Genomic DNA, 27,120 nt, shown 5'->3' with positions numbered 1-27,120 from the left:
CCTGACTTCAGGGCTTGTGCTCGATCCACTGCACCTCCTAGTTGCCCCATCCCCTCCTGATTCTTAAAGATTCTACATTTCTATATATGTTCTTGGATTCTGGCAAAACAACAACAACAACAACAACAACAACAAAAAAAAAAAAAAAAAACAAAAACTAAGACAATATGTTATTCCTTATTCAGCTTTTTTGTATTTTTGTTTTTAGGTCTTCACATTTTTATTCTTAATGTTCTTGTGGTATTTATCACATTGATGAATATACTAACTAGTCTGTTTAGCTTTAGATTCTACATTGTAAAGGGGGTAGACCCTATTACCATTCTCTTTTTTATTACCTTAAACAAATCCCTCTTTGCTTTAAAAAAAAAAATTGTATATTGCTTCTCCTTTTGTTAGATAAGAACAGAAACTTTGTAATTTATAAATGTGGAATTGTTTTTATTTCAAGAGAAGAAATTTATAATGTTGAAAAATGGGCTTCAAGATGAGAGGATTGTTCTCATAATAGTCTTTACTGGAATTTTAAAATACTGCTTACAGCAGTAAAAAATGTAAAAAAAAGTCCTTTATTAGTTGAATTAGAAATTCTAAGGAAAGCATTCTCTATGCCATCATGTCAGGAATAGCAAATAGTATGATTTCAAACTTTTGAGATTTATAATAGTGACTGGAATATGCCATTGGGATGAAAACAAAGTTACAATTAATGAAGTTCTAAAATCCAAATCCTAACCATGGTTGCCTACAGTTTTCCACCAGGACCAACTAATTTCAGAAAAACCCAGTCTTTTGTAGCAAGTAAACCAATGGAAAAATAAGTGGGCACTTAGTTGGTAGGAACATCTTAAGATAGCCAGAAAGAAATTAAACTTTAAAAAGCTCATGTAGCATATGTGTGATTTAAAAGAACAGTTAATACAGAATTAGGAGGGTAACAGAAACTCAGCAGCTGGGACTTAAAACATCTTGTGGCTTCTTTAAGAAAACAAAGGGTAATCAACTCTGGTGTTTTCTGTGTACAATGAAATCTAGCTCTGAAATCCCCTTGAAGGCCTTTTCCATCTGTATAGTATAGATAAAATTTCATGGATTTTCTTGGTGTAACATTTTCTTTTTGAATGTGATCCTAGGGAACTTATGCAACTGTATATAAAGGAAGAAGCAAATTGACGGAGAATTTGGTAGCACTAAAGGAGATCCGCTTGGAACATGAAGAGGGAGCACCTTGTACAGCCATAAGAGAAGGTAAGATGGCTCTCTTTCTAATGAGAAATGAATACTTGAGAATGTTCCTGAGAATTGGACTCTTGAAGCTTCACGATATACAGATTTCATCTTTTAGGAATGGAAATTCAGAGATATAAAAAGCTCAGAGATATAAAAAGAGGAAACAACTTCGAGGTCATATTCCAAGCCTTTAAGAAAATTATTTCTGAAAACAAATATCTAAATGAGTCTGTTTTATTAAATCTTTTAACTGTGCAATTTGCAAGTTCATTCTATTGACTGTGGCAAAGCATTTTGGAATATGGGATTGTATTGTTTTGAAGTCAAAATCTTACTGTTTAGGTGGAATTGCCTTTTTTTTTTTTTAAATTAGAAGCTATATTCACTTCACATAAGTTCTATTTTAAATTAGTTTTTGACAGAATGTTGTTAATTTTTAAAATAAATTTAATCCTACATACTTTTTAATTCATTTTCTTTATTTTTTTCCTAGTTTCATTATTAAAGGATCTAAAGCATGCCAATATTGTTACATTACATGACATCGTTCACACAGATAAATCCTTGACTCTAGTCTTTGAGTACTTGGTAAGCATTATTTTTTTAAAATTTTTATTCAGCATTTATTCTACTACCAAGTGTATTACATAGAAAAAGAAGCTCCCGCACATTGTGAACAAACATTTAAACCAATCCTGGGGAGCAGGGGGTACAAATATAAATAAGAAACACTTCCTGTCCTCCTTTGAGGAGAGAATATGCATTTATCCAAGTAACTCTAACAATAAGGGAGAAATGGATAACAGCCCCAGGAAGTAACAAACAAACAAAATTAGACTTTAGTCTTCGAGTACATGGTGATATTTCAGGTGAGTTGTTTTGTTTTTGTTTTTTTAATCGTTAGAAATGGAAATTCTAGGAACTTTTGCTATATTATATTAAACTATTTCCGTGCCATTAGGTATACAGGCACAGGTTGGTAGGAATGAGAATGTTCTACAAGTATTTTAACTTCTTTGCATTTTGCTGCAGGCATATTTCTCTCCTCTCTCACCCTTCCCTCTCACCCCCCAAAAAGGTCAATATGAAGTGATAAATTCTGGTATCAGTATAAGTTATCATTATGATATGTCAATGAAGAAAAAAATTCATACTTTGTCTACAATGAGAAATCTCATACCCAAGAGTAAAGAATCTGTGATAGTCTTGCTTTACTTACTCATCTCTTAGGCCTTATCTGAAATATATCCATTGTGTCAATTTAAGTATTCTATCCATTTATCTTTAACATATGAATGATCATTTTCATTGAAGTGGTAGAAGCAAAATTTGGTGAGCAATTTTGCCTAAAATGAAAAATTTAGCATTAGCTCTTTGACAAAAAATGATACAAGATTGAGTGTTGTTGGCCATGAGTACCCTCCTGCTTAATCTGTGGGTCATCAGTGAGCATCTTATTGTGCTCTCTAAAATGTTTCTATTTCAGCCATAGAAATGCAGTTGTATTTATTTAGAACAATCTGTAGCTTCAAAACCTAAAATTGAGTTAAATTTGAATGTTTAGTCCTACTTAGCATGCTTCTTTTATTCTACTATCAAGTGTATGACATAGGAAAAGAAGCTCCTGCACATTGCCATGAAATATTGATGATAATAGGAAAGTCACCAATGAGATTGTCATCTTGGTAGTGGAAAAATTTGGAGAAGCCATTGTTGGAATTTGAGTATGTCAATTGAAAATGACTAAAAGGATTACTGAATAGCATTGAAGATCCAGTCGAATGTAGAAAGCTTGAAATTTTTGCAGGACATTGTGACATAGAATTTGTTCAGCAATACTTCTGAGCCATAGTTGAAGATCAGAGAAGCTAATAATTTATAGCCACTGTTGAGAATTGATAAATTAGATATAGTGAAAGCTTACAGGAAAAAGGAAATTTAGAGAGCTTGCATGTCTTTCCTTTGGTATTGAATCTAGCTCAGAAGACAAATAAATACCAATAAAGAGGATCAACTTGAAATACGGATTCTTCCTTTGGGGTGCACTGTTCTCCCCAAAACTCAGTGAGTATAGATTCAGAGGCTTCATGAACATGACTGGGACTCAATGCCCAAAAAATAATGTATGTGCAAAAAGATTAAAAACCTTTACATTAAAGCAGGAGTCCTAAAACTTTTTAAATAGGGGGACAGTTCACTGTCCCTCAGACTCTTGGAGGGCCGGACTATAGTAAAAACAAAAACTTTGTTTTGTGGGCCTTTAAATAAAGAAACTTCATAGCACTGGGTGAGGGGGATAAACATCCTCAGCTGCTGCATCAGGCCCACTGGCGTAGTTTGAGAACCCCTGCCTTAGAAGATAGGGAGTGATAACAGGACTGTTTGTGAACAAAAAAATGCAACATGAATTATGGAATGGGAAAGATAAAATGATAGAATACTGTGGTCATTGGATGATATTTTAGAGTTTATGATCATATGCAGAAAGATTATAAATGATATTGATAATTACGTTTGGGTCATCTCTGTGAAAACTTTACATGGAATGGAAGGCAATGTCATTGGCATTGAGAAGTTAGTGAAGTATGAGATTTGGGTTGGAAGGAAAAACAACAATCCTAAGATTTATGGTACTTTTTACATATGAAGGATGCTTTCAAATACATTAACTTATTGGAGATTAAAAACAATCTTGTGAGATTTGAAAAGCCTGCATTATTTTCATTTTATAAAAGACACAAGTTCAGAAAATTTGTATCTTCCATAGGATGACAGACATAGTAGCAGCAAGTACTCAGGTTTTTGTGACTAATTAGCTTAGGTTCTGTTCTCCTGAATTGGGGATGTTGGGATTTGAAATGAAGAATATCATGACCCAGACTTAATTCCTCGAGGTTGGTATCTTAAAGGTGACTAATTAATCAGTGTTAGTGATGAAGATGAGCAAGTGGGCCAGTGAAGGGCATGAATCTCAAAAGAGAAATTGGAGGGTGGGAAAGACAAGATTATTGAAGCAGATTTAGGTTCTAGGAATGAGAATAATCTTTCCCTCTGGTCTTGGAAATGAGTGGAGTGGGAGAGAGAGCAACCTGTTTAGTATGAGCTGTGAAGCAGGGGGAAAAGGGAAAGATTCAGTTGGAAGGAACATATGAAAGGAATATTTAAAGGAAAAGTCAAGAATAGTTTTATTGTACTTGTGTAGTCATCCAGTTGTGTCTGACTCGGGTTGTTTATTTTTCATAAAATAGATAGCTTGAAAGCATAGATTATAGGAAGAGCTGTCACATCATAGGTGTTTGTGCTTGGGCACATGATTAAGAGAAGCATGTGATCATTTAAGAGGGCAAAAGAAAAGCCTAGAGGGAGTGCTGTTTACAGTTAGATTTAGATTATAGAGAACTAGGTAGAAAGCCCAGTGATTCCAGTGGAACATGGGTGTGTTGATGCAGATCTCAGAAACACTTGTCTTTCCTGGTGCTGGACTTCATGGAAATCTCAGATCTAGCTTAGTTAGCCTTGCCTTAAGAATTATATTTTAAATGAAGTAATTGGAAAGAACTTGGATTTTGAACTTTTTTGGTCACCTACTAAGTTCTGCTACTGTGTTCTTTTAGGACAAAGACTTAAAACAGTATATGGATGACTGTGGCAACATCATGAGCATGCACAATGTGAAGGTCAGTGAATGAAACCCATGGGAACATTGCTTCCAACCCAGTTCATCTGTTAAGAAGGAAGTTTTTATTGTGTTGTGACCACCTTATGAAATAAATGGTAAAAATAAATCCATAAAAGAAAACCAACCCAGGTGAATTTCATTGAACTGTTCTTTTAAATAATGAGCTTCCCTAGTGCATTAAAAGGTGATTCAGTTAACCCCACAAAATCGTATACCTCTGTTAAATAAGTGGTAAGGTGGTGACAGGTAAGTTGTTTAACTCCAGCCTTTATCTCCAGTCTATATATATAGTTGGCAGGAAAAGCCACTTAACCCATTTTATGTATCTCAGTTTTATCATCTATAAATCTAAGGGTGAAAGGATCACTTGTACAATGTCTTATTTGGTTCAGTACTAATACAGTATAAAGCTGAAGAAAGAACGATGAAACAAGTGAAAGAAATTGGTTATTTTAAAAACAAAACATAGGATCAAAACTTCTTGAAGTTTGTGGAACCAACCCCGAGACCTTTGTCAAAGAAGCTCTTGGGCCAGTAGGTGGCACCATATCTGAATCTGACATGTTTTTCAGGACTTTTGGTGGGTATTTTAAATGGATTCCTCATGGACTGTTTTATTAGTCAATTTAGTATAATGCAAAATAAAGCCGATTTGAACTAGGACAAGATTGCTCAGAGCATACAGTAGTTGTGTGTTTTGGTAGGCATCCAGGGCATATGCGCCTGGCCTTCGGATACATTCCTGCAGAATTGTTTCCCTCCTCCCTGTGCATTTTCTTTGGGCCAGGAGCTAGATTTGTGTTTTTCATCTTTCCTTCTGTATTCAATTAAAAATTGTACAAAAAGCACAAAGCAACTAATGATTCCTCCTCCTCCATAGAAGGTACTACCAACCTCATTCAGTTAAGCTTTTTACATTTAAAGTCATCCTGTCACTCATCCCTTCACAGCATCTCTTATTTCATCTTCTCATTTCTACTCTCATGGCCATTCATTTCTACTCTCATGGCCGTTCATTAGTTCATGCTCTCATCATCTTTTCCAACTTCCAATTTGTTTTCCACAGAACTGCCATTCCCAGGTACAAATTGGATCACGTCATCTCCTTTGATTACCAAAGAAATAAAGTACAAACTCCCAGACTGCCTTTCAAGGCTTTACATAAACTGCCTCCTTCCTATGCTACTTTTCAGCCTCATACACTCTACATTCCAATCAGAAAGCAATGCCTTTCTCTGAACCTAGTACTTCCTCTTGCTGTTGTAGACAATCCTTATTGTGCCTGCTAATGTTCTCAACTAACTGTCAAAATCATCCTTTAAGCACATTAAATTAAAGCACAAATCAGAAATCTTCTCCATAAAACTTTTGTTCATTTTACTCTCTCCAAACCCCTAAATGCTTCACTGTTATATATTTTCCACTTCCATTCTTAATACATTTTTCTCTCTCCCTCTCCCCCTCTCTGTACTTTCCCTTTCTCTCTCCCTTCCTCTCCCTCCTCTTCTTTTCCAGTATTCCTTATAGTATGTTTTGTAGCATACATGTAATATCTCCCTCTCCTCCCTAATAGGATTTAAACTTCTTGAAGGCTGGAATTGGGTTTTTTTGGTGCTTTGGTACTTCTAGCACATCGTAAATGATACATGTTTATTGCATTGTGTTGCTGTATAAACCATCATCAGTGACTTAAAGGAAATGGAGGGGCAGCTAGGTGGCACAGAGCACCAGCCCTGAAGTCAGGAAGATCTGAGTTCAAATTTGACCGCAAATACTTAACACTTCCTAGCTATGTGACCCTGGACAAGTCACTTCACTCCAGTTGCCTCAGCAAAAAAAGAAAAGAAAAGAAAATTGGAGGGGTTAGGAAGGTAGAATCTAGAAACAGAGCCTTTATTTCTTTTAGCATAAAGGTTGGTGAGGATAATAATTTTAAAGTGATCATTTTCAAAACTTTTCAACTTTAGAGAATAATTATATATTACAGAGCTTTGGACTCTGTATTGCATCACTTCCATGTTACTAGCTCAGCTCCTTTGTATAACATAATTACACATATAATTATAAACCTGATTTTCCATCATTCTCTTGCTTATGTTTTTGTGACCTTTTAGGAGTCCTCTCACAACCTCTCATCCTGATCCATAGATTTCCCTCTTTCACTGTCCCCCCTTTTCCCATCCTTGATTTAGATCTTTTTGTTTTGTTTTAAACTCAGATCTCCCGAGCAGATTTTTTTTTTTGGGGGGGGGGGGGCGGGGAGGGTTTTATAGCTAAATTAGGTATAGCTTAACTATTTTAAATTGTCATAACAAAGAACAGATGTTTAAAATATTTAAAATATTCATTGCTGTATTTTGGAATGCTGTCTTTTTATGAATAAGCTCTTACACCAAGAGGAATACATTGAATTTGAGAACATGGCAAAGCCAAATGCTTTTTAGCTCCAGATGTAGGTTTTCCTTATACAAGACAATCTGATTGCTTTAAGTTTGCTCATTTAATCAAAGGAATATATTTCTGTTTCTCTGGGATGTATGTATACATGCGTGCATGTGTGTGTGTGGGGGGGGTGCCTGTATAAAAATAATTAATTAAATATATATATATATATATATATATATATATATATATATATTTTGTTTTGTTGTTTAGCTTTTTTTATACCAGATTCTTCGTGGTTTGGCCTATTGCCACAGGAGGAAGGTGCTTCATCGGGACCTGAAACCACAGAACCTCCTCATTAATGAGAAAGGAGAATTAAAGCTAGCAGATTTTGGTATGAAACATAAAATATTTATAAATAACATGAGTAATTAAATTGTAGCCTAAAGTAATTGATGGTTTTCTTATCATGTCCCTCTAATCAAAAATATGGGATATCTGAATTGGGATCTTGGGGCTAGGTGGAATAAGAACAGGTGTTCTGTGTTCCCCCACATTGTGCATAGGGTTTATTGCTCAAAGAGAGCATTGGTTTGTTTGCCAGCTGCTCCATGATTAACTTAAATTTCTGCACAGTATCATTTATATGGTTAGTTGCTCACCCACTTTGTTTTCTCCTAGTGACTAAGAATTTGAGAGCAAAAAATAAAGTAAAATTCACTATCTTCTTTTGCCACCTCATTCTAAAAAGATATAGGATGTTATATATGTATAGTCATGCAGAACATTTCCATATTTGTTCCTGTACTTATTGAAAGAAACCACTGACTAAAGAAAATAAGGTGGGATGGGGAGAAGGGGAATGGAAAAAAAAGTAAGTCAAAAAATAGTTTCCTTTGATCTTCCTAAAGACCCCATCAGTTCTTTTTCTGGAGGTGGATAGCATTTTTCATGATGAATCCTTTGGAGAAAGGCTATTCACAGTTGATCATTGTAAAATGTTGTTGTTACTGTTCAGTGTTCTAGTTCTGCTCACTTCAATTTGCATCAGTTTATGTAAATCTTTCCAGATTTTTCTGATAATATTCTGTTCATCATTTCTTATAAAGAGCACAATAGTGTTCCATCACAGTCGCATGCCACAACTTGTTTAGTTGTTCTCCAGTTGAAAGACTTTCCAATTGTTTGCCACAATTTTAACCACACATTTTTAAACAAATATGTCCTCTCTGTTCCCCTCTTCCTCTCTCCTTCTTTTTCTTTTTGGATACAGACCTAATAGTAGTATTGCTGGGTCAAAGGGTATATATTTATTTTATATTCTGGGCATAATTCCAAATTGCTTTTCAGAATGGTTGTCAGTTCAGATTTCCACCAACAGTACAATAGTGTCCCAATTTTCCTACATCCTCTCCAAAAGTTATCATTTTCTGTCATTAGCCAGTCTTATAGTTTGAGATGGCACTGAGTCCCTCAGGATTTTTTTAATTGTATTCTCTAACCAATAGTCATTCAGAGTGTTTTTGTTTGTTTTGTTGTTACTGTTTTAACTTTGCTATGGCTAGCTTTGGTTTCTTTGGATGCTAACTTACCTGTTTATATCATTTGACCCTCTATCAGTTGGGAAATATCTTGTATTCTTATAAATTTGACTCCCTTTTCTTTATATTTGGCATATATTATTTCTATTTGGAATATTATTTCTTTATCAAATTTATTGTTGTAAAATTTCACCTTTTTTTTTCCTTTAATCTTGGCTTCCTTTATTTGCAGAATCTTGGTTATGGTTAAAGAGAATTTCAATAGCTACAGTGTAGTCATTAATTGCTTGCTTAATCATTTGAATGAAATTCAGATATATGTCCTTATAAAAAAGAAAGGCAGAAAGTGCAAGATGAGAAGTCATTTTATAAGCATTTGCTTCCCATTTTCTCATCTCCATCTCTTTTCATTCATTTTTGAAATTTTTACTTCCTGTTAACAAGAAACAATGACATATACAAAGTAATCAGTGAAAATTTCATTAAAATGAATTCACTGCCCACTTCTTTGTTTTGTTGCTGTGGATTTTGGGGCAAAGATTCTTAGAATGAGAAAGTTGAAGCTCTTGTCTTCAACTTTCAAGTGTAAAACAGAAAAGGAAAAGGGAGATGGCTTGCAAAATAATTAAAAGTTAATAATGCCTTTTCTTTATGTGGAGCAGCTTGGGTACATTCAAATAAAAAGACTGTCTAATTGCTCCTGTCCCAGGTAACTGCCCCATTGTCTCCACAATGGGTTGGAAGTCAGAACTCTGATCGAGCCTGCTTCCTAAGAGCTCCCACAATTCATTCCCAGCCAGTGTCCATCCTGAGATTCTGTGGCTGCAGCTCCACTGGAGCTGAAGAGAAAGAAAATGGGGAAGGACGTGTCTGGCTAGTTAGCAAAGAGCTGGTGATTCTTTCGACCCTATAGGATTAAAGCTAATTGTGCTTTTCCACCTCATAGTTTCTGAGAAACACAAGGCTGTCAGAGTCCTGCTTCTTCTTTCCAAGCAGGGAAGGAATAACCCAGAGAGAATTAACACTGTGGGAATAGCCTGGTAGTGGATCTTCTTGCCCAGATGGGGATGATTTATTATTTGCATGATTCTGCTTTCTGGTCTTATTGAGATAAAGACAGCAAGCCAGGACAGCACAAAATGATCATCCTTCAGGCTGTAGACAATTTCTGACTGGGTGAATAAGGGATATACACTTACATAAGGATTCTTGATAGATAATTATCTTTAAAATCACATATAATATGCATGTATATCTTCCTTACACTTCATATATCTTTTAAAGTTGCTTCTTGCTCAAACTGCTAAAAATTGTCTAATTTAACATTAATGTAGTTGATTACTAGTTTCAGTTGTGTCTCCCTGTGATCCCATCTGGGGTTTTCTTTGCACAGAGACTGGAGAGGTTTGCCATTTCTTTCTTCAGCTCACTTTATACATGAGGAAACTGAGGCAAACAGGGATGTTGCACAGGTAATAAGTGTCCGAGGTCAGATCTGAATGTTCTGACTCAGACTTGGCATCTATCCACTACACCTTCTCTACTGAAAGATCAGAGATATGGGTGCAAATTCCATCTGACCTTTCTAGGTAGCCATGAATTTCCATAGTAGTAGTAGTGGTAGCAGTAGTCTCAACGGAACTGGACTGGTAATGCATACCTTTCATTTTATGAAGAAAGGGTAGAGGCTTTGTTTGATTCAGCTTCTTATTAAGAAGCTTCTGGTAAGTTTTGAGTAGTCCTCAAAGGGAGCTCCCTTATGCCTAGGATTGCAAGGTACAACACAGGTTTATTTTAACTCCAAATCCTGTATTTCTTACACGTTCTATTTTTGTGTTGAAGGACTAGCGAGAGCCAAGTCAGTACCCACAAAGACCTACTCAAATGAAGTCGTCACGCTCTGGTACCGGCCACCTGATGTTCTCCTGGGTTCCTCTGAGTATTCCACACAGATAGACATGTGGTGAGTGTGTGAACACGATGGACTATCTTGGGGTGGGCCTTCCCTCCATCTATTCAGGTCACCTCCTTTCTCTGTCTTGTTTCCTTTTGGTGTACCTATCCTGCTTTCCTCCATAGAGGATCTGCCCCATGTGTCAGCAGCTGTCTGCTTAGTTCTTTTAGGACCTTGGAGCATGGTGCGAGCCTCCTAACTTGTTTCATGGGAGAAGCAGTTTGGTGGAGAGAGTATCAGACTTGGAGTTAGGAAGTTCTGATCCCCCTTGAGATACCAACTGTGTGCCTCTCAGCAAAACATTTACATTGGAGCCTGTTTCCTAAGCCATTAACAGGCAATATAATCCCCTGGCTCATATTCATTGTAAGGACCCAGTGATACAATATATGAAAAACATTTTGCAAATCTTGAGGTGCTCCATAAGTGTGGGTCCCTGCGTGATCAGCCCACCCCACCCCATCTCCCACTCCTCCCCTGCTTCAGACATGTAACTTCTCTTAACTCATGGTTGACATACTGGTTGTTGGTGGTAACAATTTGTATTTAAAAATACAATAAATTTCAGTGGTGCAGATCACAACACCTGCAAAGCTTGACAGATCAGGATCACTGAATTTAAATTGGTTCTCAAGTGATAGTCCATTGGCAAGACCCAGGAGATAGTGCCCTTTGCTGATATCTCCTTTGACGATTCAGATCACTTTCACATTATGATTAGGCTTCAGGAGAGAACATTAAGGTGGAATCACAGTGATCATTTGTGGGCAATTTTGTGCAGGGTCCTTATTATTATGGTAATGAAATTAGAAGCAATTCCATTTAATTAGCTCCCCTTTACTTGCAAAACCATATATTCCTTTTGACTATAGACCAAACTCCCTGGGTGACTTCAGCCTCTGACTCTCTTTTCTGATTGCTTCCTTAAGTGAGCCCTCTGCTCCTGTCAGGCTGGTTTGTTCACTTCTCTTTGAAAATGTCACATGCTCTCCTGCCCCAGTGCATTTGCTTCTGATGATCTATTCACAATGGTGTCCTGCATGCTTCTGTAATCTGCCTGCCCCTATCCTGGCTTCTAAGCTGTATGTCTTCCTGAATAATTCAGATCTACGCCTCCCTCAGAGCTTTTGTAAAATTTGTTGTCTGCAATATTCATAGAATGAAATGAATTAATCCTTTGAATTTTAAAGTCTTTTTATGTGGTCTTAAATAATTATTTTAAATCTTATTGATATTACTTTTTGGCTATTTGTTTTTATCTCAACTTGATTGTAAATTCTTTTAAGATAAACACCTATCTTTTTGTCTCCACTTATGAGGGATGGCTTTCTTGGATAGGGAGGCATGATGTAGAAGCAAAATATATCAATAAATCAATTTTTAAAAAGAATTGACATCCTGGTTATGAAGATAAAATACATACAAAGGTTGAACAGTTACCAAAAAAAATTAAACTATGTTTATCAAGGAAGAACTCTTGGAGTTAGAATATTGTGATGTGCAGAGTGAAATATGTGGTATGGTATGACATTTCTGGTCTGGTGCAAGGGGAGGATAGAGTGCTTTTCTAGGTTCAATGAAGAAGAGGGAGAGGACATTTAGTCAGCTAAATTAATTGGGTGAATTATGAGTCCAAAGGCAGATGAGGGAAATGTCTGACAGCCATTTACTGGGCCTGAAGCTGAGAAATCTAGACAGAGGCTCTTTATCAAATAAATATAAATGATGTTTTCTCATTCTTTTTTTCCATTGCACATGCTAAAGGGGTGTTGGCTGCATATTTTTTGAAATGGCATCAGGAAGACCCCTTTTTCCAGGTTCTACAGTGGAGGATGAACTGCATCTAATCTTCCGATTGCTTGGTATGGCTATTTTCTTCTCCATTGAATCATGCCTACACATTTCCTGCCTTGAATATATTGCATTTCCAAAGTTATCATGTCTCATTTTTGCATCATCTTTATTTCTTCTGTCTCTCCTCTCCCATAGCAATTCAATTCAGTAAGCATTTATTAATAATCTATTATATGCTAGGTTTTGTTTTGGTTTTGTTTTGCCAAGAATTAGGTATAGAAATAAGAAGAAAAAGTGCCTCAAGGATCTTACAATCTAATGGGAAGGACACTGAAAAGGGTTGGAGATGGATGATTGAGGAGTCCTCTACCAAGGAAGGCTCTAGGAGAATTCACTGACCTCCCCTCTAAATAGAGGGGAGAGGGAGCAGATGGCCCAGAATTGAAAACTGGCATGTTTTGTGGAAGGAACAGTGCAAGGGTCATATCAGTGGATCAAACTTAGGGGACAGGGAGGAGTGGGAGAGGAGAAGGAAAACAGCCTGGTTGCGAAGGCCTGGGGAGGCCCAGCAGGGAAACTGGTGTTTGATGCTAGAAAAGAGAGAGCTGCTAGAGGTTATAGGCTGGGGCAATGATATAACCAGACCTATTCTTTAAGTTGATCTCTTTGATAATGAAATGGAGTTTGGACTGGAATGGAGAGAAACTTAAGGCCAGCAGACCACCATCAGCCTTTGTAAATAGTCCACTTGTGAGGTGATGAGGGCCTGTGCCAGGCTGGAGACAGCATCAGAGAAGCGAAGAGAAAAAAGAGATTTAAGAAAAAGAGATTTAAAATATGAAAGCAAGTTTGTTACCTTTTGGATGAGGGAGGAAGGTGCCTTTTCATAATTTTACCATATGTTTTGTTGTTATTTTTTGCTACACATTGTGGTATATTGGTTTCCTGGTTTTATTGTTTTCCCTTTGCATCAGTTCATATAAATTTCCCCGCTTCACTTTGTTCCTCATATTCATAATTTCTTAAAATTCAATAATCTTCCAATACATTCATGTACCATAATTTGTTTAGTCATTCCTCAGTCAAAGGTGATTTGCTTTTTTCCCCCCTTCTTCCCTATTTCTTGAATATTATAAAACATACTGCTGTAAATATTTTGGTTTATTGTATAATTTTTCTATTAGTCATTGACCTCTTTGCCATAAGATCTTTGGGTCAAAGAGTTTGAACATTTTAGTTAGCTTCACAGCAGGATTCCAGAATTTACAAAATGGTAGAATCATAAAATCCAACGAATCAAAGAAAGCTCAAAGATAATCTGAATTTGGAGAGAATCTTTAAATTGTGAAAATTGAATTCTTTGGAGAGAGCCATCTACATCCAGAGAAAGGACTGTGGAGATTGAGTGTGGATCACAACATAGGATTTTCACTTTTTAATTGTTGGTTGCTTGCTTTTTGTTTTCCTCTCTTTCTCTCTCTCTCTCTCTCTCTCTCTCTCTCTCTCTTTTTCATTTTTGATCTGATTCTTGTGCAGCATGATAAATGTGGAATTATGTATAGAAGAATTGCACACATTTAATGTTGGATTACTTGCCGTCTAGGGGAGGGGATGGAGGGAAAGGAAGGAAAAAAATTTGGGACTCAAGGTTTTACAAGGTGAATGTTGAAAATTATCTGCATATATGTTGAAAACAATAAGCTAAATTTTTTTTTTTTAAGAAAGAAGATTGAATTCTTTCTATAGTATTCCTAATAAGTACTCATCCAGCTTCTGCTTATATCTTTTCACTGATGAAGAACCTGACCAGCTATCAGGGTAGAACATTCCATTTGAGAGTATTTCTGAGATTTATTAAAATTTTCCTTAATATTGATTTGAAATCTGCTTCACTTATCATTCCACTGGGCCTAGTTTTGACCTTTAGAATCAAAACTAAGTGTTTGCTCTCATACAGCAACCCTTTAAATATTGGTACCTGAATGATTCTGTCTTCCCCTAAGTCTTCTCTTTTCCATGTTGAATATCCTTAGCTCCTTTAAACTGACTTCACGTGAGTTGGTATTGAGTTCCAGCACCACCTTGGTTTCCTTCTTTTAGACACACTGCAGCATTTCATTTTATATGATGTGGAGTTTCTCTAATTTAGGAAATAGTCCTAAAGGCTTGTAGTGCATGAAAAATTAATTCCTCTCCAGTTACACTTTATTCTGAATGTTTCCAAATGTATCCAGACTGGTCCTTAGGCATCAGGCACAATCAGCCTTGTGCCCAGAACTACCCACCATGGAAGCATGACTACTTTTGTTCCAATTAGCTACTGTATATAGTCTGCTGGCTCTGCTATTTTATTGAACATGTGTATGTGTGTGCTCTTTTATGTACACTATGTATTTAAAGGAATCCATGCCACACACATGATATCTGAAGATAATCAAGCTTAACGCATTGTGATGTAGACATTGACTTGAGTAACTGTTACTGCTGATGAAAGAATCATCTTGCTCTTCTGTCCTCCTGATTTCCCAAGGGCAACTCAGGATATCAGCAATCCAGGGAAATCTATAGCCTTGTTAAGATGGCTCTTATTTTACTAATAACTGCTAGCTTTCTTGATAGCTAGATGAAAGAAATGCAGACATTTTTGTTCCTATGGCCCAATTATGTACTTCACATATAAATCCAGACTTATGTAAAGTCTAGTCTTTTTGTTTCACTAAAACTATAAGTATATAAAAAGTGCTTATTCTATATATGCTGGCATTGTACGCTGTGATTACAGATAGACACTAGAAGATAGATGGCAGCTGAGCTTGACGGGTTTATGTTGTAATGAGGAAGAGGGCTCATAAAGGGGGTTGAACAGAGCTAAGGAAGGAAGAAGAAGGGCAGTTGAATTCCCCTGGTGAAGGCAGCCCAGGAAACGCCTTTTAATTTTTTTTTTTCTGTGACTCATTTCTGATGGAATTAATTGTGTATGTATTCTTTTCAAATCCAGGGACACCATCTCAAGAAACCTGGCCGGGTGTTTCTTCAAATGATGAGTTCAAGAACTACAACTTTCCTAAATATAAGCCACAGCCGCTCATCAATCATGCCCCCAGGTATTTTTTGTTTGTTTCCTCAATAAAGACTGTATTTTTGTTTTGTTTTGTTTTGTGATTCTCAGTACATCCATCAGTTGTAGCCAGAAATGAAAACAGACCTCAGGGTGCGTATTTGCCCTTTGTGCTTCAGAGCTTTCTTTTACCTTCTCAGTCTGCTGGGAAAAGCCTCTTTTTAAAAACTCAGTAAAACAACATTAATGTGAATACCAGCATAAAATGATCAAGAAAAAAGTAGGGAAAGTGAAATTTTAGAGGCCATAATTGTCTTATTATTCAAAGAATATTTTTGTATAAATTTGAGACCAAATTATGTGACTATACTCTGTGGAAGCTTTTTCCCCCTCTCCTCACCCATTGTGCATCCTCCTTCCTCCCTTCCATGGCAAGGTATCTTTAGTCCTTCTGATCATCCCAAAGGATCTCACTGTAAATCTTGTCTGGAGCATCTGCTCAGGACACAGGCAGTATCCCCGCTGGCATCTCAGTGCCTTTGTTGCTCATCCCTCAGTCTCCCTCCACAGCCATACTTGTCTTCCTTTCAGTTCATGTGGGTCCCCAGGGATGTGTTCTTTACGCCACTTCTCTAACAATAGTTTATCTTGGATATATCTTGCCACTTGCTATCACACCCACCAGGCATCTTTCCTTTGGGTCCCCTGATTTGGACTCTTCTGAAATGTGGTTTTCCATGATTCACAGCCATACAGCAGCACCTCTCGAAGACTGTGATGATTCAGGGCACAAGGTTTTGGAGCAAGAAGCTCAGTGCTCGCTCACTCTCCAAATAAGTCTGGGTTCTCCCTTCCTGTTGTGCTCTAGGTCTCTTGCATTACCCACCTTCAGTACCTATCCATGACACTCATGTTGACAGATCAAACCATCCTTGAAACAGACACATTTTTCACCCACTTGGCCTTTTTTCTTTGAATTACTAGGCTGATCTTTTGAGTGGTTGTGGATTTCATTAAGTTTCTGTAGTGTTCCAGAGCTCAGTAAAATCAGTTACACAATCCAGAATCAGCTCCTCCCAACCACAGAATAAAATATGTCTTTGATTTCATGCTTATGGATACACTCTTTGCTGAAGCAGGGTGCAACCCTGTTGTAAATAAGTAGATGATTCGGAGGAACCACAATTGGACTGAGCATCCCAGTGCAGCCTCCCTGGTGACAAGCTTCTGAGCTCATGTGGGTTGGTCTTCCGGTCCCCAAAGAGAAAGCTTTCCAGCTTAGGTGGCAGTGTGTGCTCTTTGGGATTAGTCACGGAGACCCTCCAGGCATAGTCAGATTGTGAAGGGCCAGATGAGGAAGTGGGCCATGTACTGCCCTGCAAGAGGAGATGGTTGACAGGTGGAGAAACAGTCTCCCAGCCAGTCTTCGCAGTAGCAGGGTGTGGACCCCAACTGTCTGCCTGTGAGCCCAGCATTCAGGCTACTCTGCTCTCATTTTGTGAATTCTTAAAACATCTTCAACAAAGCTGACTTCCATGAGTGCTGAACACTTTCACGGGTCCATAAAGAATTAGTCTTAGCACATCTTGTTTAAATTTAAAGATTTCATTACTTTGAAGGATCCTCAAATTTGACATGTTTCACATACTCCAATATCAGATTGAAATAATTCCAAAGACAAGTAAAAAATGGTCTTTTGTTGTCCTTTTCCAAGATTCTTATCAGGGCATAAAACTTAATGAAAAGTGAAACATTTAATGACAATAGGAAGTTTTTTATAACTTTTATATTTACATTGCCCATATTTGCCTTTGTATTCCTCCCCTCTTCCCCTTCACAGAGATAATGAATCTCTTCCTAAAAGTAAGAGAGAAATTCACCAAATCAATCAAGAGGTCCATTCCCTAGGGGCTCCATCTCCACAAGGGAAGTTATCTCTCCTTTGGGCCATGCCTTTGATTTGTAATTGTACAATATTTGTTTTCAGTTACTCTGTGGCAGTTCTGTCCACATATATTGTCGAGGCTATTGCGTCGTCGCTTGTTGTCCTTGCTGTTTCCTTACTCTTCATTGGCTTGGGCGAGTCTTCAATTTTGCCATTTCCGTGTTTATTCCATTCCATTCCTGCACATGCTGGTGGTCTTCCTCATTTCCAGGACTCACTAACCCCTTCTGACCTTGACCTTCTTTGGACAGAGGCCTCAGCACTGAGATCTCCAGGTCAGCCACTTGGACAATAGTGACCTTATCCTGCTCTTTCTCTGCTTAGATCTGATCGTGGTCTCCTACCTATTTACTTTGGTGACAACTCTGAATCTCAAAAAAATCTGCCTTTTTGTGTTCTCAGGCAGTTGAAAGATCAGCAGCATAGTTGCTAGCACCAAAAATATTTCCAAACCACTCATGGGATTCAATGGTCCTGTTTGTTGTTGCTGTGGCAACTGATCTAATGTTGTCCAGATCTTCTTTGCAGGAAAAATCCAGTGTTGTTTTTAATCCCACATTTATTCTCTGTTTCATATTTCACATAATTATTACCATTTATGTATTTGTAGCATGGGCTTCTTGCTGCTTTTTCCAGGTCTACTCCTGAGAAAGTTTCAAAAAAAATTTTTGTATTGCCATCTCTAATATATGATGTACACACTTTCATCTTCCTCTTTTCCAGTGAGCCAGTATTGTAGAGCCCTAGGAGCTGGTGTTTCTGCCCATGCTTCCTGTCAGCACTGAGTGTGTTCAAATAGGCACTAATGTGAGAAAGTAGCCGGATGCTGGGAGACTGTCTCCCCCAAGGAGCAGGGTCTGAGAACTTTTCTGAAGTCCAGGACTTCCAAAAAGCATTCATAGAAGGCTGGCTTTACACATTTGCTTTTGCTCATGAATTTTAAAGGCACATCAGCTTGCGGGCTTATGGTGAAGAAATGATACTGTCTGGATACTCCGTAACCTCCTTCCCCACAAGAAATTATTGCAATTACTTGGAAATGGCTTGTTAATTGATCTCTCATTGTTATTACTTATAAGCTCCATAAGGGCAAGGAGACATAGTTAGTCTGTCCCTTCAAGGACCTAGATCACGCAGGCCCTCCCTATAGAGGGCCTCGTAAATCAACTCCCAGGATATCCTAGGTAGTTAGGGGCCAGTCACTTCTCCAACAACAAACTTGTTTGTCTTTTGCATCATCCGTTCTTCATAGGGGCTTTAAAAGAATGTGCCTAATTTCCCTAGCAGCAGATTTTCCCCCATGATAAGGCAAAGTATTGATTATTTCCATCAGAAATCTATCTTTTTGGAGGAAAAAGGATCCACATGTGCAAAAATATTTGTAGTAGCTCTTTTTTTGGTAAAGAAGAATTGGAAAAGGAATAGATGCCCATAAATTGGGGAATGGCTGACTAAGTTGTGGTATATGAAGGCAATGGAAAATTGTTGTTCTACAAGAAATAATGAACAAGCTGATTTTAGAAAGGCCTGGAAAGTTTTACGTGAACTGATACTGAGTGAAACAAGCAGAACTAGGAATGCATTGTACACAATAACAGCAAAATTGTGCAATGATCAACTATGGTTGGTTAACTTGGTTCTTTTCAGTTAGTTCAGTGATCCAAGGCAATCCTGATATACTTTGAATAGAACATGCCATCTGCAGCCAGAAAAAGAATTATGGAGATTGAATATGAATCAATTTAATTTATGTTCACTTCTTTTTTTTTTTCCCCTCTTGTTCTGATTTTTCTCTTCCAACATGATTCGTAAGGCAACGTGCACCCACAAAAATTGTTTTTTAGAAAGGAATCTGCCCTTTCCGTAACATTATTTGCAACTTAACATTTACCCCCTTGAAGAGAAATCAGTTTCACATCCTATCCACTTCTCAAAGGACTTGAAACAGCTTCTAGCTGATACACAGTGTTTTGGTGAGATATTTGAGCGTAGAACAGAATCTGCCTGAATGGGAGCTTTCAGGCACAAGAACTGAGCAGATTCCAACAGTACTTTGGTACATTGGGCTCTTGAATCTTCTAGTAGCTAAGGCAAAAAGATCAATTTAAAATTAATCATTTATTTGTTGTTTTCAGACTAGACTCTGAAGGAATTGAATTGATAACAAGATTTCTTCAGGTAAGTTGTACATTTTGTTTGTTTGTTTTGCTGAAGCAATTGGGGTTAAGTGACTTGCCCAGGGTCACACAGCCAGGAAGTGTTAAGTGTCTGAGACTAGATTTGAACTCGGGTCCTCCTGACTTCAGTGTACATTATGTTTTAATTGTTAAATGGGCAGACATGCAACATAAGTTTTCTCAGAGTGGAATGCAATTTAAAAAGGGTATTCTAACTGCCTGTCAAAATGTGGAGACCTATGAATACATGGATAAATTCCTCTAGTCCTAGCTACAGAGGGACCTAGAAAGGGAAGGCCTCGTTCATATTCAGACCTGGGCTTAGGTAGCCCAGGTTAGTAAGAAAAAATGTCTGTAGACTTCAGGCCAATAAGCTTGATTCCGAGCCTGCCAAAATGTTATCACATTTTATTAAAGGGATGCTTTCTGAAAACTTAGAAAAAGAGTCAGCATGGCTGCTTCAGTGACAGGTTCTGGCTAATGAATCTCATTTCCTTTTTAAATAAGATTACATGCCAAATAGATGAGAGGAATTCTGGAGGCATGGATGATTACCTAAAATTCAGCAAAACCTTGCACAATAGAGCAAAGTGAGGTAGCAGTTACAGCAAGGAAAACTCAGAATTAGTTAAATGACTGGTCCTTGGGAGCCAATATTACCTGTGAGGGTTTTCAGGAAAGTACCCCAAGCTTCATCCCTCAATGCCCTGAGCTCTTGGAATTTTGATCAGTCACTTGTATAGATCCGCAGGCAGCATGTTGAAGACACTTATCATGACTCTCTTAAGTTTTCTCTACTTTATACCTAGTTCCACTTCTTCTTTGACTGATGCTTATATACCGTAGATTCTCAAGGCCTATCGCCAACCCAGTTACACTTCTATAGGTGTTCTGTTTTTCAGTCTCCTTCCTAAAATGTGTCACCCAGAAGTAAACACAATACTTCAGGAATGATCCAGGACTAAACACAGTAGAAAGCCAAATGACTACCTTTGACTATATTAATTAATTTGCTTAAGGGGAATCATTAGGCCTCAAAAGCAAATTAGGCATTTGACAGAAAGGTGTTTACTGTGGGCAAGGAATTATATGTTCATCACAACACTCAGGCAGCATGTACTAATGGGAACTGTGCGAAACATTGGGATACAAAGATAGGCAAAGGTATTTGCCTTCAAGGACCTTAAAGACTAATGGAGGAGAGACAACATACAAAGAATTATTTATAGACAAGATATTTTCTTAGGGATAGGGATATATAAATGTGTATATGTTAAATTGGGGGAAATCTCGGAAGAGACTTAAGATCAAGGAGCATTGAGACAGGCTTGGGACCATAGTTGAGACTTGAAGAAAGCCAAGAATATTAGAAGCCCGAGAGGAAGAAGGAGAGCATTCTGGCCATGGGGGACAGTCCATGAGGAGGCTTGGCATAGGGAGGTGGTGGGTGGGGTGTGTCTGCCCGCAGGCCAGCACGCCTGAGAAGGGAGAATTTAGGGAGGAGCTAGGTGACGAAGAGCTGAGAATACCTGCTGGAGGGGAGCAAGGCCATAGGAGCCTGGGGAGCAAGGGCACGGAGCAGGGGTGAGAGCCTAACCCTGGGACTGGCAGCTCCGGAAAGGAGAAGGGGCACAAGGGTGGGCATCGAGAGCCTTTGGCAAGGAGTGGCCAGGGCCAGCCTTAGTGTTGGAGGTGTGGTGTCTTCAGCAGTGATGGGGGAGCTAGGGAAAGAGGAGGGGGCCAGGAAGAGATGTGATTCTAATTGACAGTTGGAGATGGGAGAGTAGAGGTCAGGGGGAGAACATTTGAGAATCATCTGCTTAGGAAGGCTCAAACAAGTCCTGGTAGCTGAGTAAACCACGAAATCAGGGAGCATACAGGGAAAGAAGAGGGCCTGTGACAGCTTCACAGGGACCCCCAAGTAGCAAGTCTGACCTGAAGCAGAAGGAGGAGGGGGAAAGGGGGGGTGGGGGGAGAGACACAGAATGTCATCAGGAAGCAGAGCTTGGTGATGATGGCGGGAGTCAGACTGATGAGGAAAGAAAGTGGAGATACCTGTTGTAGGTGGGCTTCTTGAGGAGGTCAGGGGCTAGTGCAGAGGAGTGATTGGCTTTGGCTGCTTCACATGGAGGAAGAGAGCGCAGGAGAAAGCTGGTGAATGGAGAAGAGAAGAGTGTGCTCTTTATATGCAAGACCCTGGTTTGCTCACCGAGAGACTTTCATTGATTTGTAGAACAGTCCACTTTATCTAATCACTCATTCCCTACCAATCTCAGCTTATTAAATGCAACAGTATTGTAGATATGCCATGGAATTTGTTATCAGAGGGTTTGGCTTTGATTTTGCTTATTTGCCAATAAGATTCAATAGCTAATAATTGGTCCACGTTTTGAAGTTTAGATACATGTATATATTGGTTTTATGTTGAATAAATAATATACCATATTATTACCTGTGCAGATTTGCCTACAGGGATATGTAGATTTTTCTTTGATCATTGCTTTCACTTGAGAACTGAGACAGAATCTCTCAGCTTCTCTGCTTGAAGCTTGCAGTGAATATAATCGTAAAGCAGATTAGCTAATGGAGGCATCAAGGACATAATGAATTAGATTGCAGAATAATTTTGGACAATGTATTATAGTATTCTATTAATCTTTTTTGTTAAAAAAGGAAAAGTAATTCAAGATTAGCTAATCCCAATCTTGATTCGTGTCCTTTCAAAACCTATAGAGAGACCTAAATTATGTTAGAAAAGATTGATGTTCTTGGAAAACAACCTTTCTTTTCTCTCAGTTTGAAATAATAATCTAGATTTATAAATGGGCCTGATGACCAAGAGTAGACAAAGAGAGGTACGGAATACAGTATTTCTCTGTATTTTCTTTTTTCTGACGATAGGATGATTCCAGGAAAAGAGAATGAAATGATTCCTTTGGTTTTTTTTTTCACAGTACGAGTCAAAGACAAGGGTTTCAGCAGAGGAAGCCATGAAGCACGCATACTTTCGAAGTCTGGGAACAAGAATACATGCTTTACCTGAAAGTAAGAGGAATTCCAGAGGGTGTTTTCATTAGTTTTGCCTTTCAGCCCTTAAAGCCTCATCTCTTCCATAATTGGATCAGAATTCCAAAAAGGAATAGTTTAGTTTTATTTCCATTTGTTCTTGTGCACCTTTTAGTATGTTAAACTTGAATGGTCACAATTAATTTTGTAAAGAAACCAAAATGTACCTTTTTTAGTAAAAGACATGTGTGACGTGATCGCCAGTCTACAGTTAGCTGTAAATAATGTGATTTTGTTATGAAACAAAGATCACCTTTCCAAGACTCTCAAAGATTTTCTTTTAGAAATGTTTTTCTCTTAATGTGTAAGATATTGATTCTTCATTCACTTTTTATCCTTTTTATTTATGTCATCAACAGTCAGCAGTTATTTCTGCTGATGTGAAATTCCTTCCAATTAACCTTTGTGGGTAGCAAAGATGTAATACTTTGTGCTTAGAGAAACAATTGTTATAAAGCAGAAGTACCAAGAATAGCTATTTGGGAGAAAATATTTTGATTTTCTTCATCTTGAAATTGGGCAGTGTGCTGACTGAACAACAGGGTCCAAAAATTTAAAAAAAAATTTTTTTCAATAATTCCAACACATTTATTTAAAATTCTAAAGGCTGATACTTCACTTTTATATCTGAATGTTTTCTTCTTATTCTAGGTGTCTCAATATTCAGTTTGAAAGAAATTCAATTGCAAAAGGACCCGGGTTTTCGAAATTCTTCCTATCCAGAGACAGGTGTGTTTGTAATAAACCATTTCACGTGTCGATCTTGAATTTCTGAATGGAAACAAGCTTTTTGTTTATAAATTGGTTAGTAATTTTATTAATGTGAAACTCAGTGTCCTGTGCATACCACAATGGTATACTGTTAGAACTGCACGTAACTCGCTTTTCTATATGACGTGGGCAGCTCAGTGTATCTTCAGAGAGAAATCAGACTCAGTCAAGTGAGGGGGCCTGAAAGCTACTGAAGCCACAGAGACCTTTGACCAGTGAGCTGGCTTGATCCCTGAACGCGCCGTGCCCGGTAGCCGAAGCCGAAGATGCACCTTGTGCTTACCTAGTCTTCAGGTTCATCACTTGGAAGCATAGAAGCTATAGACTGACCCTGTCCCCACGTGGGCGCATTAACAAAAGCCAGCGCCGGTCGCCCTGACCGCCGAGTCTGAGCTTTGCTGGTGGGAACGTGGCGTGGCCTTGAGTCACCAGATCTGTGGGGTAAACTCTGAACTCTGAACTGCCTCATCCAATGACTTTATATTTTAGGACACGGCAAGAACAGAAGACAGAGCATGCTCTTTTAAGTTCGATAGCAGGATTTCAAGCCCGGCCCGGCCTCTCTTACCAAGCAAGGACTCAGCTCTGGACTTGGATCTTCGCTTGTCTACGCTGTCCTATTCCCAGTGGAGTCTTTTTATTTCCGATCTGCAGATTATGTTTTTATATTTGTTGTCACAGTGTGACAATTTCTTGTACAGTTGGTTTTAAGGTCTTCTCTGCCATTAGAGCCAGTCGGTTACAGCTATTGGTGTAACTGGAGCTGCAATTTTTGTGCAGGACTGAGAAACACAGTGCATTATTTATTGCGGAATCATTGCTGCTAAGTAACTACTGTCTGTCTATTTAACACAACAGTTGAATGCCTGAAGAAGTTGCAATGGCTTTATGATATGTGAATGCATCTGTTTCTCCTCACAAACTGTTTGACTGCTGCAGTTTTTGTTTGTTTGTTATTTTTATTAAACTGCAATGTTTCCTGGAATGTAAACTTAGCTTTGCTTAATCGTAAATAGGTGAACCATTTAATGCTCTAAGTTCATGAGACAGTTTCTTATTTAACATTGGCAATGTGGTAGTTCTGAGTTTTATAAGCACATTATGTTTAGAAAAACACGTGACGCACAAGATGTTTTCGAGCGAGTGAATGCCTGCCTGCCCACCTGCCTGGGGACGATGGCTGAGGCAGGCAAGGAGGCAGGAGAGATTTCCTTTTAGAAGCCCAGAACTTGAGCCACGTGATTATTTATTTGCCACCGCTAGTTTAGCAACGTTTGCATGCTCCTGAACGTTGATATACAATACATTAACCTTAATTTATGTTGTGTTTTAATCCAGCAAGGACTAATTCACACAAATCCATTCAGATGAACCTCTCATCCTGTTATTCTTCTGAAATATTATTCTTGTATTTGATGAGAAGCAGGATGATTTTCTCTATTAGAAGAACATATTTCATTTCCTATTTTCTTCCCCTCCTACTCTTCTTCCCCTCTCCACTTCTCCCCTGCCCCCCATGATATTTACTTGGAATCAGCTGGAAGCTGTGATAAGATACGTGACATGAGCCATGATTAACTACGTACTCTTCCCAAAATGAGAACTTGGAGGCTTTTTTTAAAATGTCGCCAACCTCTGTTTACCAGAGATGACGGACATTACGGCTGTGCCTGTGCATCTCATTGGGTGTCAGAAGGGCACCTTGGTGGGTGATGGGAACAGTGTTTTTAAGCATTTGTGTTCACCATTAACAATTAGTTGTGTAGTGCATCTTACAGACTGTAAATCTTTATTGGGATATTTTGAAATGGTCATGTAAATCTCTGGCTGGTATATCATGAAAATAGTCATAGACAACTTAAATTTTTTCCTGATTATTCACTGTAAAAACATTCAGGGGTCCTACCATTTCTGTTCAGGAAATCTTGTAGTTTATTGTTATTTAACAGTATTAAGTGAATTTTTGTATATTTCCTTTTAACTTTATTTGTGAATAATGATTGTGGCATGTTGGGGGGGGTGTTTTATTAATAGTTCATGATACTGGTAAATTTAATTATTTGGGGGTTTTGTTGTTTTGTTTTGTTTTTGTTTTTGTTTTTTAATTTTCTGGAAGAAACAGATTCATGTATACTGGTGAATATTGGACCACTACTGCTTTCCAGCATTTGTAAACTGGTTTTACGTAAAATCCTGTAGACCTAACAAACTGCTGTTATTTCTTAACTGACAAACACGTATTAATATTGTACTTTTGAAAGTATAAATATTATGTGGAATTCCTTGGTTTTGTTTTGAAGTTTATAATAACAAAATCTCCATGTTGTTAAAATATGGCTTTGTTGAATTGTGATTCTTCCACAGAAAAAGAACCATTGGGAGAATAGAGTTCTCCTCCGTTACCCTTTATGTCTCATATCTCTTGGGGTACTTGAGTACTGAAGCATTGGTGTGGTAAGGGCCTGACAGTCCTTTCTGATGCCTTAGTTGTGTGGGGGCTAATTCTTATGTGGATCAGTGGGATAGGAGTTTTATGCATTAGGGGGCACGTGTATTAGAGCTTTCAACTGCTTCATCCCCAAAGCCTGATTCTCTCAAGAAAGGTGAAGAAACATTTCCAATGATTGTCTTCCAAACTCTGCTGGGAATGCCTGGAGGGGCTACTTTGTGTCATTTGGGTCTTTTCGGGAAGCAAGCCAGCTGCTACATGAGACTAGCCAGAACTTGAGCCTGAAAATGAGTGAAGTACCCTGAACTTCAGGAATAGGGTTACTCTTGAAACATCCTTTTTCATCATCCAAAACCAGCAAGGTTCTCAGAGGTAAGAAAGAAAATACATCTTTTTTACCTTTTTCATTTTTAGAGACAATACAAATGCCTAAATAAATGAAACAAGCAAAAACCAAAAAGAAACAGGGATGAGTTGCTTAGTACCCTGAGCAACATCGGTAACCATGGGCAAATTTAGATTTATTAGTACAGATACTGTACATTCATAAGGAAATGAAAACTTTGCTTCTTTGGCACTTTCATCTCTCTTCTTTGCATTGCTGATCATGCTTCCACCCCACCTCCTCACCCCCTACTTAGTTCTTGGCAATTGAGCTTTTCTACCCCACATAGAATATTTCAAATTAGGTATGCCCTTGTGGTGTGGGCAGACTAGAAACACATGTACTAGTCCGAAAAAAGATGGTGAGTCATAGAAGGAGAAGACACTTTGCTCCCCAGAGACTCAAATGTGTGACACTCACACTTTTTTTTTTAAAGGATGATTATTTTCTTTCAAACGAAATGGTCTCCTTACTGATTTCTTCAATGTTTCTGCTCGCCACAGACGTGATATTGCACATAGTTGATTGAGAGTTAACGCTCTGACAGGTACTTGGAAGAGAAGACAGTGTGTATTTAAAATGAGATGGCTTCTTGAAGTCAGATTCATTTTCCAACCTAGAACCTCTTCCCCCAACCTTCCCAGCCCTGTGGAAAAGCAAAGCTGGAGTCAGTGCCAGCTCATATG

The 27,120-nt window shown here is 38.1% G+C and overlaps 1 protein-coding gene across 1 annotated transcript in view; it reads left to right on the top strand.

The window, feature by feature from the left end:
* Window positions 1-25,934, top strand: part of CDK17 (cyclin dependent kinase 17) — a 144,857-nt gene extending 118,923 nt beyond the window's left edge. Inside the window, exons 7-17 of the mRNA XM_052001161.1 lie at window positions 1,134-1,248; window positions 1,724-1,818; window positions 4,845-4,907; window positions 7,565-7,688; window positions 10,678-10,798; window positions 12,554-12,651; window positions 15,582-15,687; window positions 19,722-19,764; window positions 22,718-22,808; window positions 23,481-23,558; window positions 24,090-25,934. Coding sequence (XP_051857121.1) covers window positions 1,134-1,248; window positions 1,724-1,818; window positions 4,845-4,907; window positions 7,565-7,688; window positions 10,678-10,798; window positions 12,554-12,651; window positions 15,582-15,687; window positions 19,722-19,764; window positions 22,718-22,808; window positions 23,481-23,558; window positions 24,090-24,127 — 972 coding nt within the window. The 3' untranslated portion in view covers window positions 24,128-25,934. The remainder of the gene's footprint in view (window positions 1-1,133; window positions 1,249-1,723; window positions 1,819-4,844; window positions 4,908-7,564; window positions 7,689-10,677; window positions 10,799-12,553; window positions 12,652-15,581; window positions 15,688-19,721; window positions 19,765-22,717; window positions 22,809-23,480; window positions 23,559-24,089) is intronic.
* Window positions 25,935-27,120: the final 1,186 nt, after the last annotated feature.

The sequence above is a fragment of the Antechinus flavipes genome, chromosome 5 (assembly GCF_016432865.1).
Source record: "Antechinus flavipes isolate AdamAnt ecotype Samford, QLD, Australia chromosome 5, AdamAnt_v2, whole genome shotgun sequence".
In the NCBI taxonomy this organism is placed as follows: Eukaryota; Metazoa; Chordata; class Mammalia; order Dasyuromorphia; family Dasyuridae; genus Antechinus; species Antechinus flavipes.
Note: the sequence above shows the minus strand (reverse complement) of the source record. Positions and strands in the feature narration are given on the sequence as shown.